This window comes from Thunnus albacares, chromosome 2, assembly GCF_914725855.1.
Source record: "Thunnus albacares chromosome 2, fThuAlb1.1, whole genome shotgun sequence".
In the NCBI taxonomy this organism is placed as follows: domain Eukaryota; kingdom Metazoa; phylum Chordata; class Actinopteri; order Scombriformes; family Scombridae; genus Thunnus; species Thunnus albacares.
Genome location: NC_058107.1, coordinates 34,770,682 through 34,787,473, shown reverse-complemented (window position 1 = coordinate 34,787,473; position 16,792 = coordinate 34,770,682). Strand labels below are relative to the sequence as shown.

Here is a 16,792-nt window from a genome sequence, read left to right as displayed (position 1 = left end):
ATTAGACCTCGGCGTGATGCGCGCCGCCCTCCTCGCACGCCGAATGTGAGCCGCTCACCCGTTTCCCCCCTCAAACTTGATGGTTGTTGAACTTATTTTTAGTGTCATTTGATAAGCTTCCCTGCTTGCACAGAGACATCCCACTGACCCAGCCACTGGTCATTGTCTATACCGCTTCATGTCAAAGCCGGCGCGCTTTGTCAGGTTTCGACTCGAATATCCATTTTGCATCTGAAGTACGGTATCCGAAGTGACTGGATCATTCGAGCCTTTTTCTTCAGCTGCTGCCCCCTTTCCTCCCCCACAGTGTTTCCGCTCACACTAACATCATTTGGGATTGGCGTCATGACAGCGTGCTTGAAAAATCCACAATACATATAAATATATATACCCTGCTTTTTGGGTGGATTTGAGGGTGGAGGGGAGGGGGGGGGGGGGGGGGACATAATTTCTGGAAATGAACAATACTTATCCGTCCGTCGCATCTGTTAGTTTGGGTTTGCGTTTTGGACGTGGCGCACCGTCACCGTGGCGTGGTGTCCTCTTTTTTTTCCCCTCTCTTATAGGTCATTCAATGTCAAAAGGCATAAAAAAGAGACAAGCCAACTCTTCACAGGCTGCTGCTTGCTGTTGCCTTTAATTATTTTAATTAAACTTTGATATTCCGGCGCTGAGAGGAACTAGTGAGTTGCGACGCGGCCGGGGGAACCCTCGGAGGATATCGAGACGGCGGGGCAAGAGAAGTGTCGAGGCGGCTGTATCTATATCTTAAAAAGTCTTAACTGATAGGCCTGTTTATGGGCTGTGATGTGCTACGCCTTGCTGAGCAGAGAGCAGACTGCGCTGAAAACAGGGGCAAAAAAAAAAAAAAAAAACACCAAGCTCCATGTCAAGGTCTTAAAGGCATCAATCCCTCAAACCTTGCTGGAGATCATCCTGGTCAGGAGGCTGTCCTGCGGTCTAATAACGCTCTATTAATTTCCTTGTCCCGAGTGCATAATGAAGGGAAGGTGTCTTCAAAAAAAAAAAAAAAAAAAAAAAAAAAAACGAAAGGGCAAAGTCTTGATGCCTTCCAATACCTTGGGGCATCCTGTCTACAATTTGTCATGCGTGTGCACTTCTCAGTGTTAAAATGACAAGATAAGCCAGTCAAAGGGCGGCCGCCGGGCATCCAGCACTGCTGAAGTTGGAGAGGATTCGTGATGAGACATTGCCAAAAGGCAACGGACTTCTGCACTTGTGAGGCCCACTGGGATTATTCCGACTTCCACGCCAAAGGCAAACAGCCCCTTCCTCTGTGTTTTTCCTTCTTTTTTTTTTTTTTTTTTTTTTTTAGATAGCTTCCGTCTGTGTCCATGAAATTAGATTTTTCAGAGAAGGCACAATATGGTCAGAATATGTTAAGCCTTTGGAGCGCACGAAAAGCTAACAAACTCTGAGTTCTGGGGCGTCCTGAGCTTCAGCTCTGATGTTTTTTTTTTTTAATTAAAGTAAAAAATTTGGGAATAATAAAAAAAAAACAATAACTTAATGAATAAGAGTTAATATTAACATTACACCCTGTGTGCTTTTAAGATCTAAAGGGCAGAGAAGAAGAAGAAGAAGAAAGGAAACTTTGTGCAGGAAGTGAAGCGGAGTGAACAGATAGTGGTTTTAGCTGCATGGTTACCAATCTTCAAAAAAAAAAAAAAAACCTGAAATTCTTCTCTTGTCCACAGCGATCAGCACATGTCGGCTTTCACACACACGAGTCTTCTTCTTCTACTGACGCTGCACGCGGTTGAAATTCATACAACGACCCTGAAAATAACACAGAGAGAGAGAGAGAGAGAGAGAGAGAGAGAGAGAGAGATTTAATACATGTACAATAAGGATCCGCCTCGTATTTAAGACATATCTGCTAATATAATAACAGCATAGCACTGAAAGTATTTTCCTATAATCTAATTTCATAGAAAAATGGAAAAGATTTGATATTTGAATCCTTGATGACTAATATTATATTATTTAAATATTCTGTTTTAATAATATAAAATATGTTTATAATAATAGGTAGCAAAAATTAATAGATATTTATGTATATACTAATGTCTTCCATCCCAAAACAAATTAAAAAAACCCCAGATAAGAAACAGAAGGAGATAATATTCATTGAACACAACATACATAATGCATAGTCACTCAGAAATAACAGAAAGAAATAGAAAACAACACACAATTCACAGATAAATTCATAGATGAATTATTATTTATAAATCTGAAAACTGATCTCAGCTACGATCAGATGAAGAATCAACTGGTGAACCTGCAGCATCACACTACACCTAAAGACAAAAAAAGACATCTCAGTTTCTCACCCGACATGTGCATCTGTGTGTGTTTGTGTGTGTGTGTGTGTGTGTGTGTGTGTGTGTGTGTGTGTGTGTGTGTGTATGTCCAGGCAGCTGTCTGAGCCTCTCAGTGCAGCAGCAGCTTGTTCTCTAACAGTGGGCTGACTGGCACCAAGAGGGAGCTCTCGCACAGCGAATCCCAGCAGCAGCCAGCAGGCCTCCAACCTCACACACACACACACACACACACACACTCGCACACACACACACACACACACACACACACACACACACAGCTCTGCCTCTCTGTCTCTGTATCTACCTGTGCTTACTGTTACCTGCTTATCGGGAAGTTTGTTCTCTGCATACTTTGAGTCATGCTAAATATTTGGGAGCAGTGTGCAGCAAACAGGAACTGACTCCAGATCTGATGACAGTAAAGGCTCAGCTCACTCAAAACGCAATAAAACATCTTTTCTTTTCTTTCTGACCCCCAGCAGTAAACCAGCCATGCAGATAAGTCGGGTTTTATGTGCAAGAGTTGATACTTCCTGTCAAGTATTTCTGCTGCAACAGAAATGAAAAGAATTGTATTTGTGCTGCTAAAAGCTGTGAAAATTACATCTGAAAAACTCAACAGTGTCATAGTTACACATTGTGGACAGTTTTCAATTATTAATCAACTGTTTTCTCAGTTGGATACCACTCGTAGGTAGTTGAGAACATTTTTTTGTGACTGACCCTTTAGTAGCAAACACGCATGTCCACACAAACACGGAAACGAACACCGACTCTACAACGATAGGCGGCTTTGAACCCAGAACTTTGTGGCTGCGGAGCCACCATGCAGGGTTCAGCATCAGGAGACTCTTCACCAGGTTTACAACAGACCGGTATCTGAGTAACAGCGGTTCATCTCTCTATCCAAAATAATTTGATCCACTGAAACAAATCAGTCTGAATAAGTTGGTTTAAACAAGCTTCTGGTGAGTTTAAGGTGGAGAATTCCCAACATAAACATGTTTTCTGATGTCTTGCTTGACCCGGTGACCTCTGGGTTTCTTGTGCATCTTATTGTGAAAATACTGGAAGTTTCTCTCGACTCTTTTTACTTCACTATTCACCGTTTATTCCGACCTTCAGTTATAAATACTACAGTGAAAAGCAAAGATCGTCTCAACTGTTTGTACTTTCTTTCTTTTTTGTTGAGTCTACTTCGAATGACCGCACGTGTTCTGTGTGTGTGTTTGTAAAAAAAAAAAAAGGATGATCATTTCGCTGAGGGCACTACTTTGGTTGTCACGGTAACGATGCAGACGTTTTTCCCGTCCGGTGTGTCTTGGCGCCGGTAACAAAAACATTGGAACGTGGAGGTTTTTTACTGCGGCTTCTTATGTGTCATCACAGCAAACACGACAAAGCCTTTAAAGCACCGGTTCCCGACCCCTACTAAGGGTCGCCGAAGCTTCTCGAGGAGGCCTTCTTGATTTTAAGCAGTGTATGAATTTATTTTTACTTTTAATATATGCCTTAACATTTAATTCATGTCTATGAAGAAGACCAATAAATTTAATTATGTGCAAATCTTTATGGCCGAGTGTATGATGGTTAAAAATGTAAAAAGGGGGTTTGGAACCGCTGATTTTCTGCCTCTCTTGTCCCAACAGGTGACTTCAAATATGTTGCATTCAGGGCCTGTCAGTCAACTCCACTACTAATCAGTGATAATGGTCTTGGTTGTTTCAGTCAGTTAGTTGTCCTGTTTCTTTAACTGATCACATCCCGAGTTGCAGTTGTACTGACGGGAGCACAAATCTTAAATTTTGAATTTTACCTTCAGTTTAAGAGGTGTGACTGGATATTTGAGCTGTATATGAGCTGCACTTCCTCTTCCTTCTCTTTCTGAGAGCACAAAAGCACATTCTTGCACATGCGAGGCCTCACACAGTCCAGGTGGAAGCTTCCATTGAGGTATTACGGACAGAAATGACCAAGAATCTTGGCTCCTGAGCCGCCTGCTGAATGCAGCAGCCAGTTCGTCTGGTGTGGGAGCTCTTACAGTATCTGCACTACAGTCTGGCTCGGGAGCAGAAGTGTGCACGGACCGACTGTGACGAGGGCTTTAGACAAGCTGGAGAATCTTCCATTTCTCATTATTTGGCAGGGCTGGTGGGTGTTTGATGGAGGGGTGGGGGTGGGGGGGGGGGGGGGGGGGTGGGGGGGGGGGGAGGGGGGGCTTCGCTCCATCTCTGCATGGTAAGCCCCTCGACGTGTACCCTCTGCAACTAATCTCACACAGTCAACAAATAAGGCACATCAGATGCTGTTTTGGCCACGGCCATCAGAGCGGCTAAGTTCAGTGGATTTTACGGGGTTTTACGGCACGGGGGGCTCGTCGAGGAAAGAAGTCCTCTCTCTGCGGCGGCAGAATGGCAGGCGAAGCAGGGGGATCTGGTACGAGGGCGAAGCAGGTGCGGCACAATACGGTCAAACCCATTCCAGCTCCCCTGTTCCCGGATGAGCAGGGCCTGACTTGGCAGGGAGCGTTGCCTTGTAACTGGGCCATGTTGGAGAGATGGCGGCCCACCTGTGCCACCCAGAGCGGGAGAACAATAGTCTGAATATGTCAGCATGGAATGTCAGTGAAATCTCATCAGACGGACGGGAGCGTGACTGCGGATAGACGGGTGGATGAGTCAGGTGGAGAGATGGATAGGTGAAGAGACAAGGGGAGGGGGGCGGGGTGGGGTGAGGGGTGGTGGGGGGGGGGTCAGAGAGAGCCTTCCAAATGAAGACTGTGATTAATAAGGTTCATTACAGACTCTCCACTGGCTTTCTATTGAAATAAATGGAAATATGCTGACTGGTGACATCAAACCCAACAGCATCCACTGTTGATACACCTGATTGGAAAGTTAGAGCTGCAGCTAATGACAATTTACATGATCAATTAATCTATTGATTCATTTTTAGACTAACTAATTTATTTTAAGTCAAGAAAGAGTTGGGAAATAAGGACAAATGCCAGTTGTATGTTTCCAGAGGCCAAGAATTTCTCTTCCAATTGTCCTTATAAATGTTTTTGATAAACTACTTACAGTTATCAATAGATTATTTAAGTTTTTGATAAATTGTCCATCAGTTAATTGACAGTTTTTGAGCTAAAACCTGCCAGAAATGTCCTGATTCTGCAAACTTATTGGAAATCCTTAATTGTCAATAATGTCCATTTAAGGAACGTTGGTCTCAGCGTCTTAAACGACGCTCCGGTGTCTCAACTCTGCATGTTTTGTCGGATACTTCGCCTAACTGACTTGAGTTTTGGCCTCCGGAGTTAAAGTCGTGTTTGTGGACCCTCGCTGCGTGTTGACAGGAGCTGCAGAGGTCCACATTTGCCCAGTCCTCAGACAACATGTTTGTCACTTGGACTGTTGGCTTGTAACTTGAGGCAAAGCTCCAGAAGTGATATGTATGTGTGTGTGTGTGTGAGATTTTTGCATCTCATGTCTTGCTGTTTGCACCATCAGCAGCTCGAGTCCCCCCCCCCCAGAGCTGCAAACCCTCTGAGCTGCATGAGACGGTGAAGATCCAGGACGTAGACGGCAGCAAATTAAAGCTCAGACTGCGCCGAACTCAATTTAATGTGCGTTTTCTTGCAAACTATTAACGATAATCATCACAGTCTTTTAAAAGTATTATTTGGGAGAGTTTCTGGGAAAAGATCATAAAGGCACTTAGGGATATTTTTCTTCATAGTAGCTGCAGTATTTGAGTCAAACATGCAAAACAAGTGTTGCCAACTACAACTGAACAACTGATTACAATTTGGCTCCTGACAGGTATATCACACTATTTTTCAATTTCTGGTAGAGGGCAAGTCTGGGCTCATTTTCCAATGTCTGAAAAAAGTGAGACATCTAAGGTACGTAGGTCAATTTTCCTATTTCCTGATTTCATATTCTGAGCATATTTGACTTGGAATAAGAACACTTGAGTCAACAAAGGCTGAAAGGTTGTGTAAACTTTTCAAAAGATGTCATACAAGAAAAGCTGGCTAGCTCAGTCGTTGACACGGACACAGCTGAAGAAGACATTGAAAGTGTTTGAGTTGTTTTTTTTTGACATCTTTGATGATGCATGAAAAGCTTTCGCTTTAGTGACCTAACACAGCTGAAGGTTGCAACTCTTCCATCTCGCCAAAGAAAAATAAAAATGAGTCATATTTTTTTTTTTTTATATTCACAGCTGAATTGGTTCATTGTGTGCAGGTTATGAATCTGAAAGGTTTTTAGTACAGAGGTTCACATGCCAAAACTGTCAATTCACCTAAAAATCATAAAATCAACATACAAATAAAAGTTGTGGGTCATTTGGTTAGCTGGTAAGATCCAGACGGTGAGTCAGACCCTGGAGGTTTTATAAAATGTTCATGTTCTCTTGCCTTTCTTTCTATAATTTACATAATAATATAGATATCTTTAGTGGTTTATAAGTTAAATAGAAAATGAAGTTGCCATGTGTTTGTCTCTTCATGACGCCTGCTCAGAACTACTTTGAAGTCCTCACCACAATTTTTTTGGGAGACAAATAACAGGAAATAAACACAGCGGATGGCGAGTTAGTTCCCTTCCAAATGTTTGTATTGGCTTGCCGTATTAATCGACTGTATAGTTTGTCACATTTACAATATCAAAGACAAAAAAAAAAAAAAAAAAAAAAAAAAAAAGATGCACGAACGAAGCATCCCGTTTAGGTTACAGAATGAATCTCCCATCTGGACTGTAGTGTGAAAACACTTGCAAGCATCAGAGTTGTAATCCAGTTGCAAGATGCTTATTTTGCAGTGATAAGCTACAGGCTTTGAAAGATTTTATTACCAGAACAGAGACTTTTTTTTTTCTCACATTAGAGCTTTGCAGCCTATACAGTAGCTTAGTTAATCTAGGGTTTACTTAATCCAATAGCAACAGGACGACTGCAACAGTCATCGCAATATTCCAACACTGGTTTGTTTGTTGTTCTGACAAAATGTTAATGTGTTCAACTGTTAATTCATACTGCTTATAGATATATAGCTGCTGTAGATGTTCCACTTTTTACTCCATTAAGTACAGATGCAATGCTTCTCCACTTCAGTGTTCAACAAGTAGAAATCATCAATCAAAAGGAAGGGATGCAAGATTTTTCACATATGTACTGCTGTTTATGTGAGAATTGAAAATAATATCTTAAGAAAACAATCCTGAATCTGAACCAGAGAAGGACTCACTTGTTAGTTGGTCCATAATATCTTCAGGGATGCAAAGATCCCATTTTTCGCCCCAAACACAGTATTTAAATACTCACAATATCGGCCGATACCAAGTATCACACAGAAAACAATGTTCATTTCCAATATGAAATCAAAATTTTGCATTCGTACACCATCAATAACACGGATCCTACACCTTGTGTCAATGCTGCTTCTTGTTTATTGGTGTGTTAAAGCCTCTAACAGTCGGTTGCATGAACCGGGATCCTTTCGACCAGCTTTAGACCGACGTTAATCTGAACAATTCTTAGTTTTAAACTAATCAAGCTTCATTTCAAATCTTTAAAGTTTAGTTTACACCTGTCCAATCTTCTGGCGCCAGTATACTTCATCACAAAGGGCGGGCTGTGTCTGACAATTCCTGTAACTTTCTGGACTATTTCTATCTACTATTTTTTGTTGTGTGACGCTATGAATGTCTTCAAGAAGAGACCGAACGTGTGTGTCATTATCACCATACTCAAACAATTATCATGTCCCCCCTCCCCCCTCCCCCCTCCCCTCTCTCTCTCTCTGTCTCTCTCTCTAGACATCCGCCCCCGCGTGTGTGGATGTTTTGCACAACTATAAACACTTTTGCCATCTGATGTGGTCGGACAACACATCTGGCTCTTCATCTACGAGTTCTGTTGCTCCAAACATTTAAACTCTGACCTGCTTGTAACTCAACAATGACAGCTGAGGCGGTTTAACTTCAAAACTAGCTGTCAACAGGATGTTGGAGTTACTGTCAAACATGCAAGACGCTAGTTGAAGTCAAGCTTTCATTCTTACTAAGGAAAATTCCACTAGATCGGAGGAGAAATGTGCATGGATCAACTCAAACAAACCGTCTGGTTAAAGAAATAGTTTGTGATATACAGCCGAGTTTTAGTCATCCAGGTTTTTTATCTAAATTTATCAATGGTTAGTGCAAGTATCAACTTTAGCAGAGAAAAGTGTGAACTGATCCTTTATCAAATTAACAGCCTTCATCTCTGGAGGTGTTTTTCTTTTTTTTTTTTTACTTGATGAAGTCTGCTGCTTCCACCAGTGTCATCATCGTCATCCTCTTCGAGTCCCTGCCTGTCGAGCCTCAGCCACCAGACATGTGTTCTGTTTTACTCCGTGTCCTCTGCCACATATTGAACAAATTAAAAGTTCAAGTTGGAGGGAGAAGCACAGCTGCACGGGGACAGAGGGGAGAGCCAGAATGTGAGCAATCCTCCCTCCACGAGGCTGCTGGCCCTCTTCTCACAGCCCCTCGTCCACACACACACACACACACACACACACACACACACACACACACACACACACTGCCCACACAGCGCTGCCATCTGGCCTGCTGGGAAATCAGAGCCACCTGAGACTCGGCCAAATGCATGATGCTCGCTGACAACTCAGGCATTTCTTCTCATTGTAAAGAGATGAATAAAGATTATACAAGCACATAAGGTACATGAAAAACAGTTACTCCGCTCACTACTGTGAAGTTTAACAGATATCTTGGAAGGTATCTCGTTCCAAATTTTCCATCTATACTTAATATTCATCTTATAAACGCATCCACGTTTATATATATATACAGTGTAGACGCTACTGCAGTGGGCTGTGATGCAAACGAACTTTGATATAGTTACCAAAACAAAACATGCACTGAGTAAAAGATATTCGGACGCTTGACCTTATGTGATTGTTAAACATCTGACTAAAACCACGAGCATTGATCTGCTGCTGTAACAGCCTCTCCCACTCTTCTGGTTTCAGACTTTCCACAATGTTTGCATGCGGCTGCTGCAGGGATTTGCTTCCGTTCAGCCACAAGTCGGCGTTTTCGGTTCATCCCAAAGGGTGTCGGATGGCATCGAGGTCAGGACTGCAGACCGGTCAAGGTCTTTCACATCAAACTGGGTAAAACTATTTCTTTACGGAGGTTGCTCCGTGCACACTATTGTCTGAAATATCATTTTATTTTGTAATAATAAGAATTCTCTCCTAGAAAATAAGAGACTTTGTCCAAACCTAAAGTATGCAAAGCTCAGAATTAATGCTAAAACTACAGCAGTTGAGTGATGTTGTCTTTATGATGAGTTCTCAGTATCTCATAATACTCAGATTAAAGTACTATTATCTTTGAGAAATTTTACATAAGTAACAGGAATTGAGTAAGCATGTGATCAGTGAACAAGTAAACAAGACTAAGAACTCTGAGTAATTGATAGTTTGATGCAAAGCTACGCATATTAGCACTAGATGTGAACATGTTATTTTGCTCTCTACACTGAAAACATGATATACATTTGATTTATTATTATTATTAATATTATCACTATTATTATTTGTGCCACTGTTAGTTATGGGTGGAACCAAAAAACAAGCTTTCTATTTAACCCTGTATAGTCAACTGCACCTTTCAGCTGTTCAGTACCAGTTAGCTTGATGCTACATCCTCCTGCTAACTCTCATAATTCAGATGCTTTGTCTTCCATCAACATGTAAGCTGATATTAAAACTTCACCTCTGACACCATATTTACATCTCAGGCATTTCAAACAGCAACACAGACTCCCATCGGAGAGAGCCTCGGTGTGAGTAAAGTGCTAGATGATGGGCGATCGGGCTCTGATGGCTACTTGACTGACCCTGGGAGCAGAGAAGGAGTGAGCGACAGCTTGCGGTAAAAAAAGTTACGCTTGCAGGCAGCAGCATATGGTCTGCAGACTGTCAGAGCATCACTGGCTCTCATTTCTGCAGACAGGAGAAAAAAAAAAGAAAACTGATGGTGAAGAAAAAAGGTGAAGTTCTTTGGTCCAAAACATCATGCAAATGTCTGAACTTGTATGCAATCTGGAAAGATTGTTGATCAGAGTTTTGTATGTATGATATGTATCTGTTTTAGGCCTGATCATGACAGCAAGATTTTCATAGAAGAGTTAAAGGAGATCCAAAGGCCCAGATGATTTCAGGGACTTGTTTAACAACTTAAAACACTTCATCATCATCATCAGGTTGTCAGAAAGGCCTTTTTATGGTTCTGACTAATAAACAGCCTGACTTCTTCCTTTGGGCAGAAACATTGTAGCACCTTACCCCCCGGCAACAGATCCTCCTCCTGAAAGATTAAGTTCATCTACAAAAAAATAGACGTTTTTTAAGGCCTAATTGTGTTGCTTGAAGACATGTCCGCAGGTCAGACGCTTGCCAACATGGAAGTCTTTGAACTGAAGGCCTCTCTACTCACAACACCACTCTGCTGCCCTCCTTTTTTATTTAAACTACAGACTACCATGCATGGGCTAACTGATAGGACTATATGTTTAAATGTCTTCCTCCAGATGATGATGATGATGATGATGGTGGCTCACGCCCCCAGTCACCCCGCCAGCTAAATGTCTAAAACCATGAAACAGCTCTCGACTCTGTATCAGCTGTGTGTCGTTGCAGGGATAAGTGGTATCTCCTGAAGCTCGAACATGGACGCCGCAGTAGTAGTGTAGGTGCAGCTGTTTCCTGCTCGGGCCTCATGCTTGCTTCCACCCCCCCCCCCCCCCCCCCCCCCCCCACCCTCACCCTCCCCCCCCCATCCCCTCACCCCTCTCTGGTTTTGTCAGAGTAAGTGCACATCATTGGCAGCTAAAAGCTCTGGGCACCGTCCCTCTGGTTGTTCCAGAGAAATGCCAATCGTTTTGGCGTCGACGGGGCCCTCACAGACGGCGCAGGAAGGCACAGATGGCACTAATGGACGAGCAGAATCCAACCGAGGGACCGGGACAGAGCCACACCGGAGCGCCGTCCAAATAACTGTAGTGTGAATGTACTGTATGGCCAACGCGCCGCTCTGCTCTAGCGGGGCCGATGCCACGGCGATGCGGCATAAAGAATTTAAAATGATAAAATAATCATAAGAGAGAGAGAGGGAGATCGTGGGAGGATCGGCGTGGAGCCGTGCCAGGAGGATCAGACAAAAGGAGAGATTGTTCTTGGGCTGCTATAGTGAGTTAGACGGGGGCCTCGTCCAAGTCAACCCACTCCAGTCGTACAACTGGGTTTGCTGCTAATGGACTGACTGAGACACTCTGTCTGTCAAGGAAGAGCCAGTTTATAGACCGCACCTTCTCCTGGTACAATGGTACTTTTTGTGCGACGTGCAAGCCAGCTGATAGCCTGTTTTATGACCTGTGAGGCGACAGACTTACATTTAGACTTTTTTTTTTTTGTCACCCAAATCTCTCTCTCTCTCTCTCTCCGTTTCCCACGTGATGCCCACACGCTTGCAGATTTTTTAACATTCGTTGTGTAATGCATTCACAAAACCACTCCACCAGTCTCTTTTTAAGCTAGTAGTGCTAAACAGATTCTCGTAGGTAGAACTAGTCACAGCTTTTTTTGTGGCGCTAAGATGGCTAACGAAAACCTGTTTGGAGAGCTCCGTGTTCTTTGGATAAAAGTACTTCTAAAAAAAAGGGTCACGACACCTTAAGTCTGAGGCTTTTTCAGCCTTCTGTGTTGTTTCTAAAAATGCGAGCGGCGTTCAGAGATGAGAGGAAAAAGCAGATCCAGTAAGGTGGGCAGATTGGAGGAATTGGAATGTCGTGGTGTGACATTTTTAAGATTTTGCAAACCGTCAAAACAGCATTGTATAGATTTACATTACAGGTGCTAGTTGGCAACAGAAAATGCAGGAGAAGGCTTTCTGCAACGCCTTGAATGTTAAAGCGAGATACTATATTATAGCAAACCCCTAAAAAAAAGTCACTTCAACAGACACAAAGATGTTCAACGTCCCAAAAGCTCAGATCTGCAGCACAACATGCTCAAATAACACGTGAAACCCTTGTAAACAAGGACTCCCCAACACAAACCAAAAACCAAAGAGAGAGGCCATTAGTTAATTTTTCTTCTGTGTGCCACCGTGTATCATCGTCCACACAGAGCCACTGGGCTCATCTGTACTTTTAAATTACATGTCACCACCACAACTGTCCTCCCAGAGAGGCCAGGAGAGAAGCTACAAAAACACTCCAACTTGCACTAAAAACATAAGCTCACATCATGTCTCCGGGCTACACGGCCTTATCAACACACACAACTCTTGTTTTTAGTTAAACAAGTGTGTTTTTACTGCACTGTGTTGATACCTCACCATAAAATCTGTATGTTTTATGCTAAATGGAATGAACCTCTCAGTTGTTAAACCTCAGGGGTTGTTTTTTTTTTAGACACACTGATGATAAAATATGGATTAAACAGCATCCCTTTCAGTGTCTTTGCTCGAGGACATTTTTGGCAAAAAAGTAACTTGTAGCAAACGTTTCAGTTTCTGCAGATATTAACAGATGTGAAGAAGAAGCACCTGAACTACACGCAGCAGTGACAATAATATGCAGGGATCAACTGGTGCAGTTTGTAAGTTACATACAGGAAATCCTAAGATACATTTTTAATATTTAGGTTGAATAATTTTATTTCTGTTGCACACTCACAGTGAAATAGAGGCTTTTTTAAATCCCTACAGTCTACAGACATATAAGAATAAAAAGGGGATAAAAATTCAACATGACAGAAAAAAACAACTATGATATTCATTAGCAGGCACTAATGTGATGAGGTGTAGCGTGTATCCATCTACAAGGACAGTTAACTATTAAATGTTTTTCATTTATTCTGATCTCACAACAAGTAGCAAAAACATTTTATCTCTACAAAACTGATCATAAATGATCAGTAAAATATTCTTTCACTCATAACTGCAGCGTTCTTTCTGAGAATGAGGATTTAATTCAATTATCTGAGCCATTAACACGTCGTTAATACATTATTATACATTATTAATACAGTGTTTTGTTGCAGAACCTTCTATAACAGCAGCCTCTACTGTCAGACAGCCAATAACATATTTCTTTATTTTCTATTTGAATGAAAAAATAAATATGCTGAATATCCATTTTGGGCTAAAAAACTTTGTTGCTTTAAATGAATCTGTCAATATTTTAAAAAACACAGATGATTTAATCTTCACAAACCCATTTGTAAACAAAGGTCTTAAGAGGACTCGTTTCCAGCAATGTGCTTTACTTCCATGCCAGTCGTGTTTTTGTCGGCGGATATATATTAGAATATTTTTGTTGAGGATCTTATTTTGGAATGAAAAACTCTTTGATTGGCCTCGATTTTTGGAAAGTGTTCCTTCAGTGTGTGTGTGTGTAAATGTGTGTGTGTGTGTGTGTTAGTACTCCTGGTTCCCTGCATGGTTCCCCCATCTTCCCCCCTCCACCAGCGGCATGCTGGACGGGGTCACATGCGATCTGCTCTGAGCGGAGATGCAGGCCATGCGACAGGGAGGGCCAGTAATTGGAGTGAGCTGTCAAGACGGGGCGGTGTGTTTGTGTGTGTGTGTGTGTGTGTGTGTGTGTTGTGCACGTGCCAGGACGGCTCCCCTCCTACAGGGTGGCACATATTAAAAGTCCCTGATGAGACTAATGCAGGAGGAAATGGTTTTGGCGTCACGCCCAGTCGAGAGGTGAAAGCGAAGGCTGGTCTGAGGCGACCCTGACCTGAACTGAATCTGGAGCATGTGTATTTAAAAAAAAAAAAAAAAAAAAAAAAAAAAGATGAGGATGTTTCTCTCTTTTTAATTGTTTTGCTGGATTTGCAATGAATATTCATAGATTATTACACACACACACACACACACACAAATATATATCTTTATATATAAAGCATCTCATATTCATATTCTCATATTTGTATCATTACTCAGTCATTGATCCTTCAGACATAATTAGCGAGAGAGAAGAAGATCACAGTCTTGCTTCTGTTTTAAGAGTTAATCAACAAATTAAAGATGCAGATTTGCAGCTAAACGACGTGCCGACGTGAAACTGCCAAAAAAACGTGCAACGCTTTTCCTGCAGTCGACATGATTAACTACAATTACATAAAAGGTAAAAGCATTAATGGGAAATCGCATCTAATCAAAAGGCACAAAGGAGATAATTGCGATGCGGCTTGATGAATTTGTTATCTTTGCCGCTACGTGAACATCTGTAGCTGCCTTATTAGTGTTCAGCTCTGACAGACAGAAAAGTTACTTCTCGAACACATCGAGACATTTTTTAAATATTATTAATCAATTAATTGTCGTCATTTGGAGTGTTATAACTTCTTCTCTTGTATCTGTGGTTCAGTCTTCTGATTATCAAACATGATAACACCTGTTTATTCTTCTTCTACAATTAACTGATGTTTCCGGAGATTTAATACATCTGACATTTAATACATCATCTGTAAAAAATATGTTTAATTTGCACAATTCCTTATTTATAAGCTATATGTAAGTATTTTGACCTATAAATGAGACGATATTTTCATACTTTAACCTAACAAATAATTAAAAGTTTTAAACACGTATATATATAAAATGACTTGATGCCAGATACTTGATGATATTCTTTTTAATCATTTTGTATACTCTTACCATGCATTTGTGTTCAGCTATATATCACAAAAGTGTTCTGCTTATTTAGCAGAGCTCAGAGTTGATTTACACCAAAGATTTCTGGGTTTATAATTCACAGCCAAAATACGTCTTCATGTTCAAAGTTAAATCTGATTTTACAGCAAAAACTCCAGCTTTAAATCTCAACAGCAGAAAAGTTGTTATTTACGAGGCTGTAAACTAACAAGGTGGAAATACGAGCGAGCGACGGCGGCCTGCTACGCCGGGTGGAAAGGCTCTGTGATAAAGCATCTTGTTAGCTCTACTGAGGAAAATATGCTTATCAAGCCGCATGTTAATACAAGCAGTAAATAATGTGATCATCGGCCAGCGATGCTGGAAATATAACAGCGTGAAGGAGCCTGAAGCCACGCTGACTACAGGGAGGTGTTGTTGTTTTTTTTCCTCCTTTGAACATGGGCTACAAACTGTGAGAACTGGGTTAATGTGACCTGAGCAGGGAAGACATGAGCAGCAACACACACACTGGATGGACCGACACACACTCATACACGCATACAGTGCTGGTGAAAACCTCACGCAGCTGTGTAAAGGCAAGAAACATGAATAAAAATCAATATTACATGATTGAATTATTGCACAAGGCAAACTAGAAACAGATTTTTAAGTCAAAAGTTTTTACTGGACGTCTGCTGAACCACGGCGGCAGAGTTTGCGCTCGTTTCAGGTAAAAGTGCAGCAAAAATGACTAACTTTAAGATAAGTGTATGCTAGAACTGAACATTAATTCAATATTATCATTTACTGATTTCAGCAGAAACATTTTGTGATGATAATTGGTGTTACCACGTTATTGTTTTATAAAGTTCTTTTGTCCGAATTAATGACAAAGATACAGTAGAACTCAATTAACTGCTTTAAGAATAAGTTTGCTTATTTTATATGTGAATTTGCAGACATTATCCATATTGTGATATTAATTAATATCAGAAAATATCCTTAATAATATTGTGATATTGGTTTTGACCATATCACCAAGCCCTAATGCATGTGTCCTACAAACTCTAGATACCCAAGTATGTTAAATGTGAATTTGGATGTAATTTTAAGTATTAATAGATACATCAAATAAGATTCATCAGATGTATTTCCAAACAAATGATCAAACTGCTGCCTATTTCCACAAGCAGCAGACATGGAGCAACATCACCATCCTATTGAAAATGTGTTTGTGTCCACCTGATGCATGTTAAGTCCAATATTCTCCTTTTAACTCTTATTTTGGCTTCCACTAACTACCTGATAAAAATATCTGGTGCTTTAGCTGCTAGATGCTCTAACCTGTCCGTCTGCTGTTTGCTGCTCGGTTGTTGGGAGCCTGATGGACTGAAACAAAACAAGCTAAAAGAGGCTAAAGGCTGCATAGAGCAGCAGAGCTAATGTTGATTCTCAGTGGGTTTGGCACTAGCAGCGGTTATTACAGATTACCAGGGAAGTGAATATGATCTGTTTCTTTAACCACATGTGTTGATAAAATCCCCCCTGAAACTTTCCCACTCCTTGTGTTTTCATCATACTGTCTTCCTCCCAGGTTTTTTTTTGCTGAGATCATCTTCAAAACAACAGAATTACAGAACAGAAAACAAATGAACAGACTAGAGTATTTTAGTTTTGATTAAAATAACCCCGTCTTCCTCTCTTCTGTCACCA

The 16,792-nt window shown here is 41.3% G+C and overlaps 1 protein-coding gene across 1 annotated transcript in view; it reads right to left on the bottom strand.

The window, feature by feature from the left end:
• Nucleotides 1–402: 402 nt before the first annotated feature.
• antxr2a (ANTXR cell adhesion molecule 2a) overlaps nucleotides 403–16,792 on the bottom strand; it is a 76,858-nt gene continuing 60,468 nt past the window's right edge. The window contains exon 17 of the mRNA XM_044332314.1: nucleotides 403–1,800. Within this exon, the coding sequence (XP_044188249.1) occupies nucleotides 1,762–1,800 (39 nt within the window). The 3' untranslated portion in view covers nucleotides 403–1,761. The remainder of the gene's footprint in view (nucleotides 1,801–16,792) is intronic.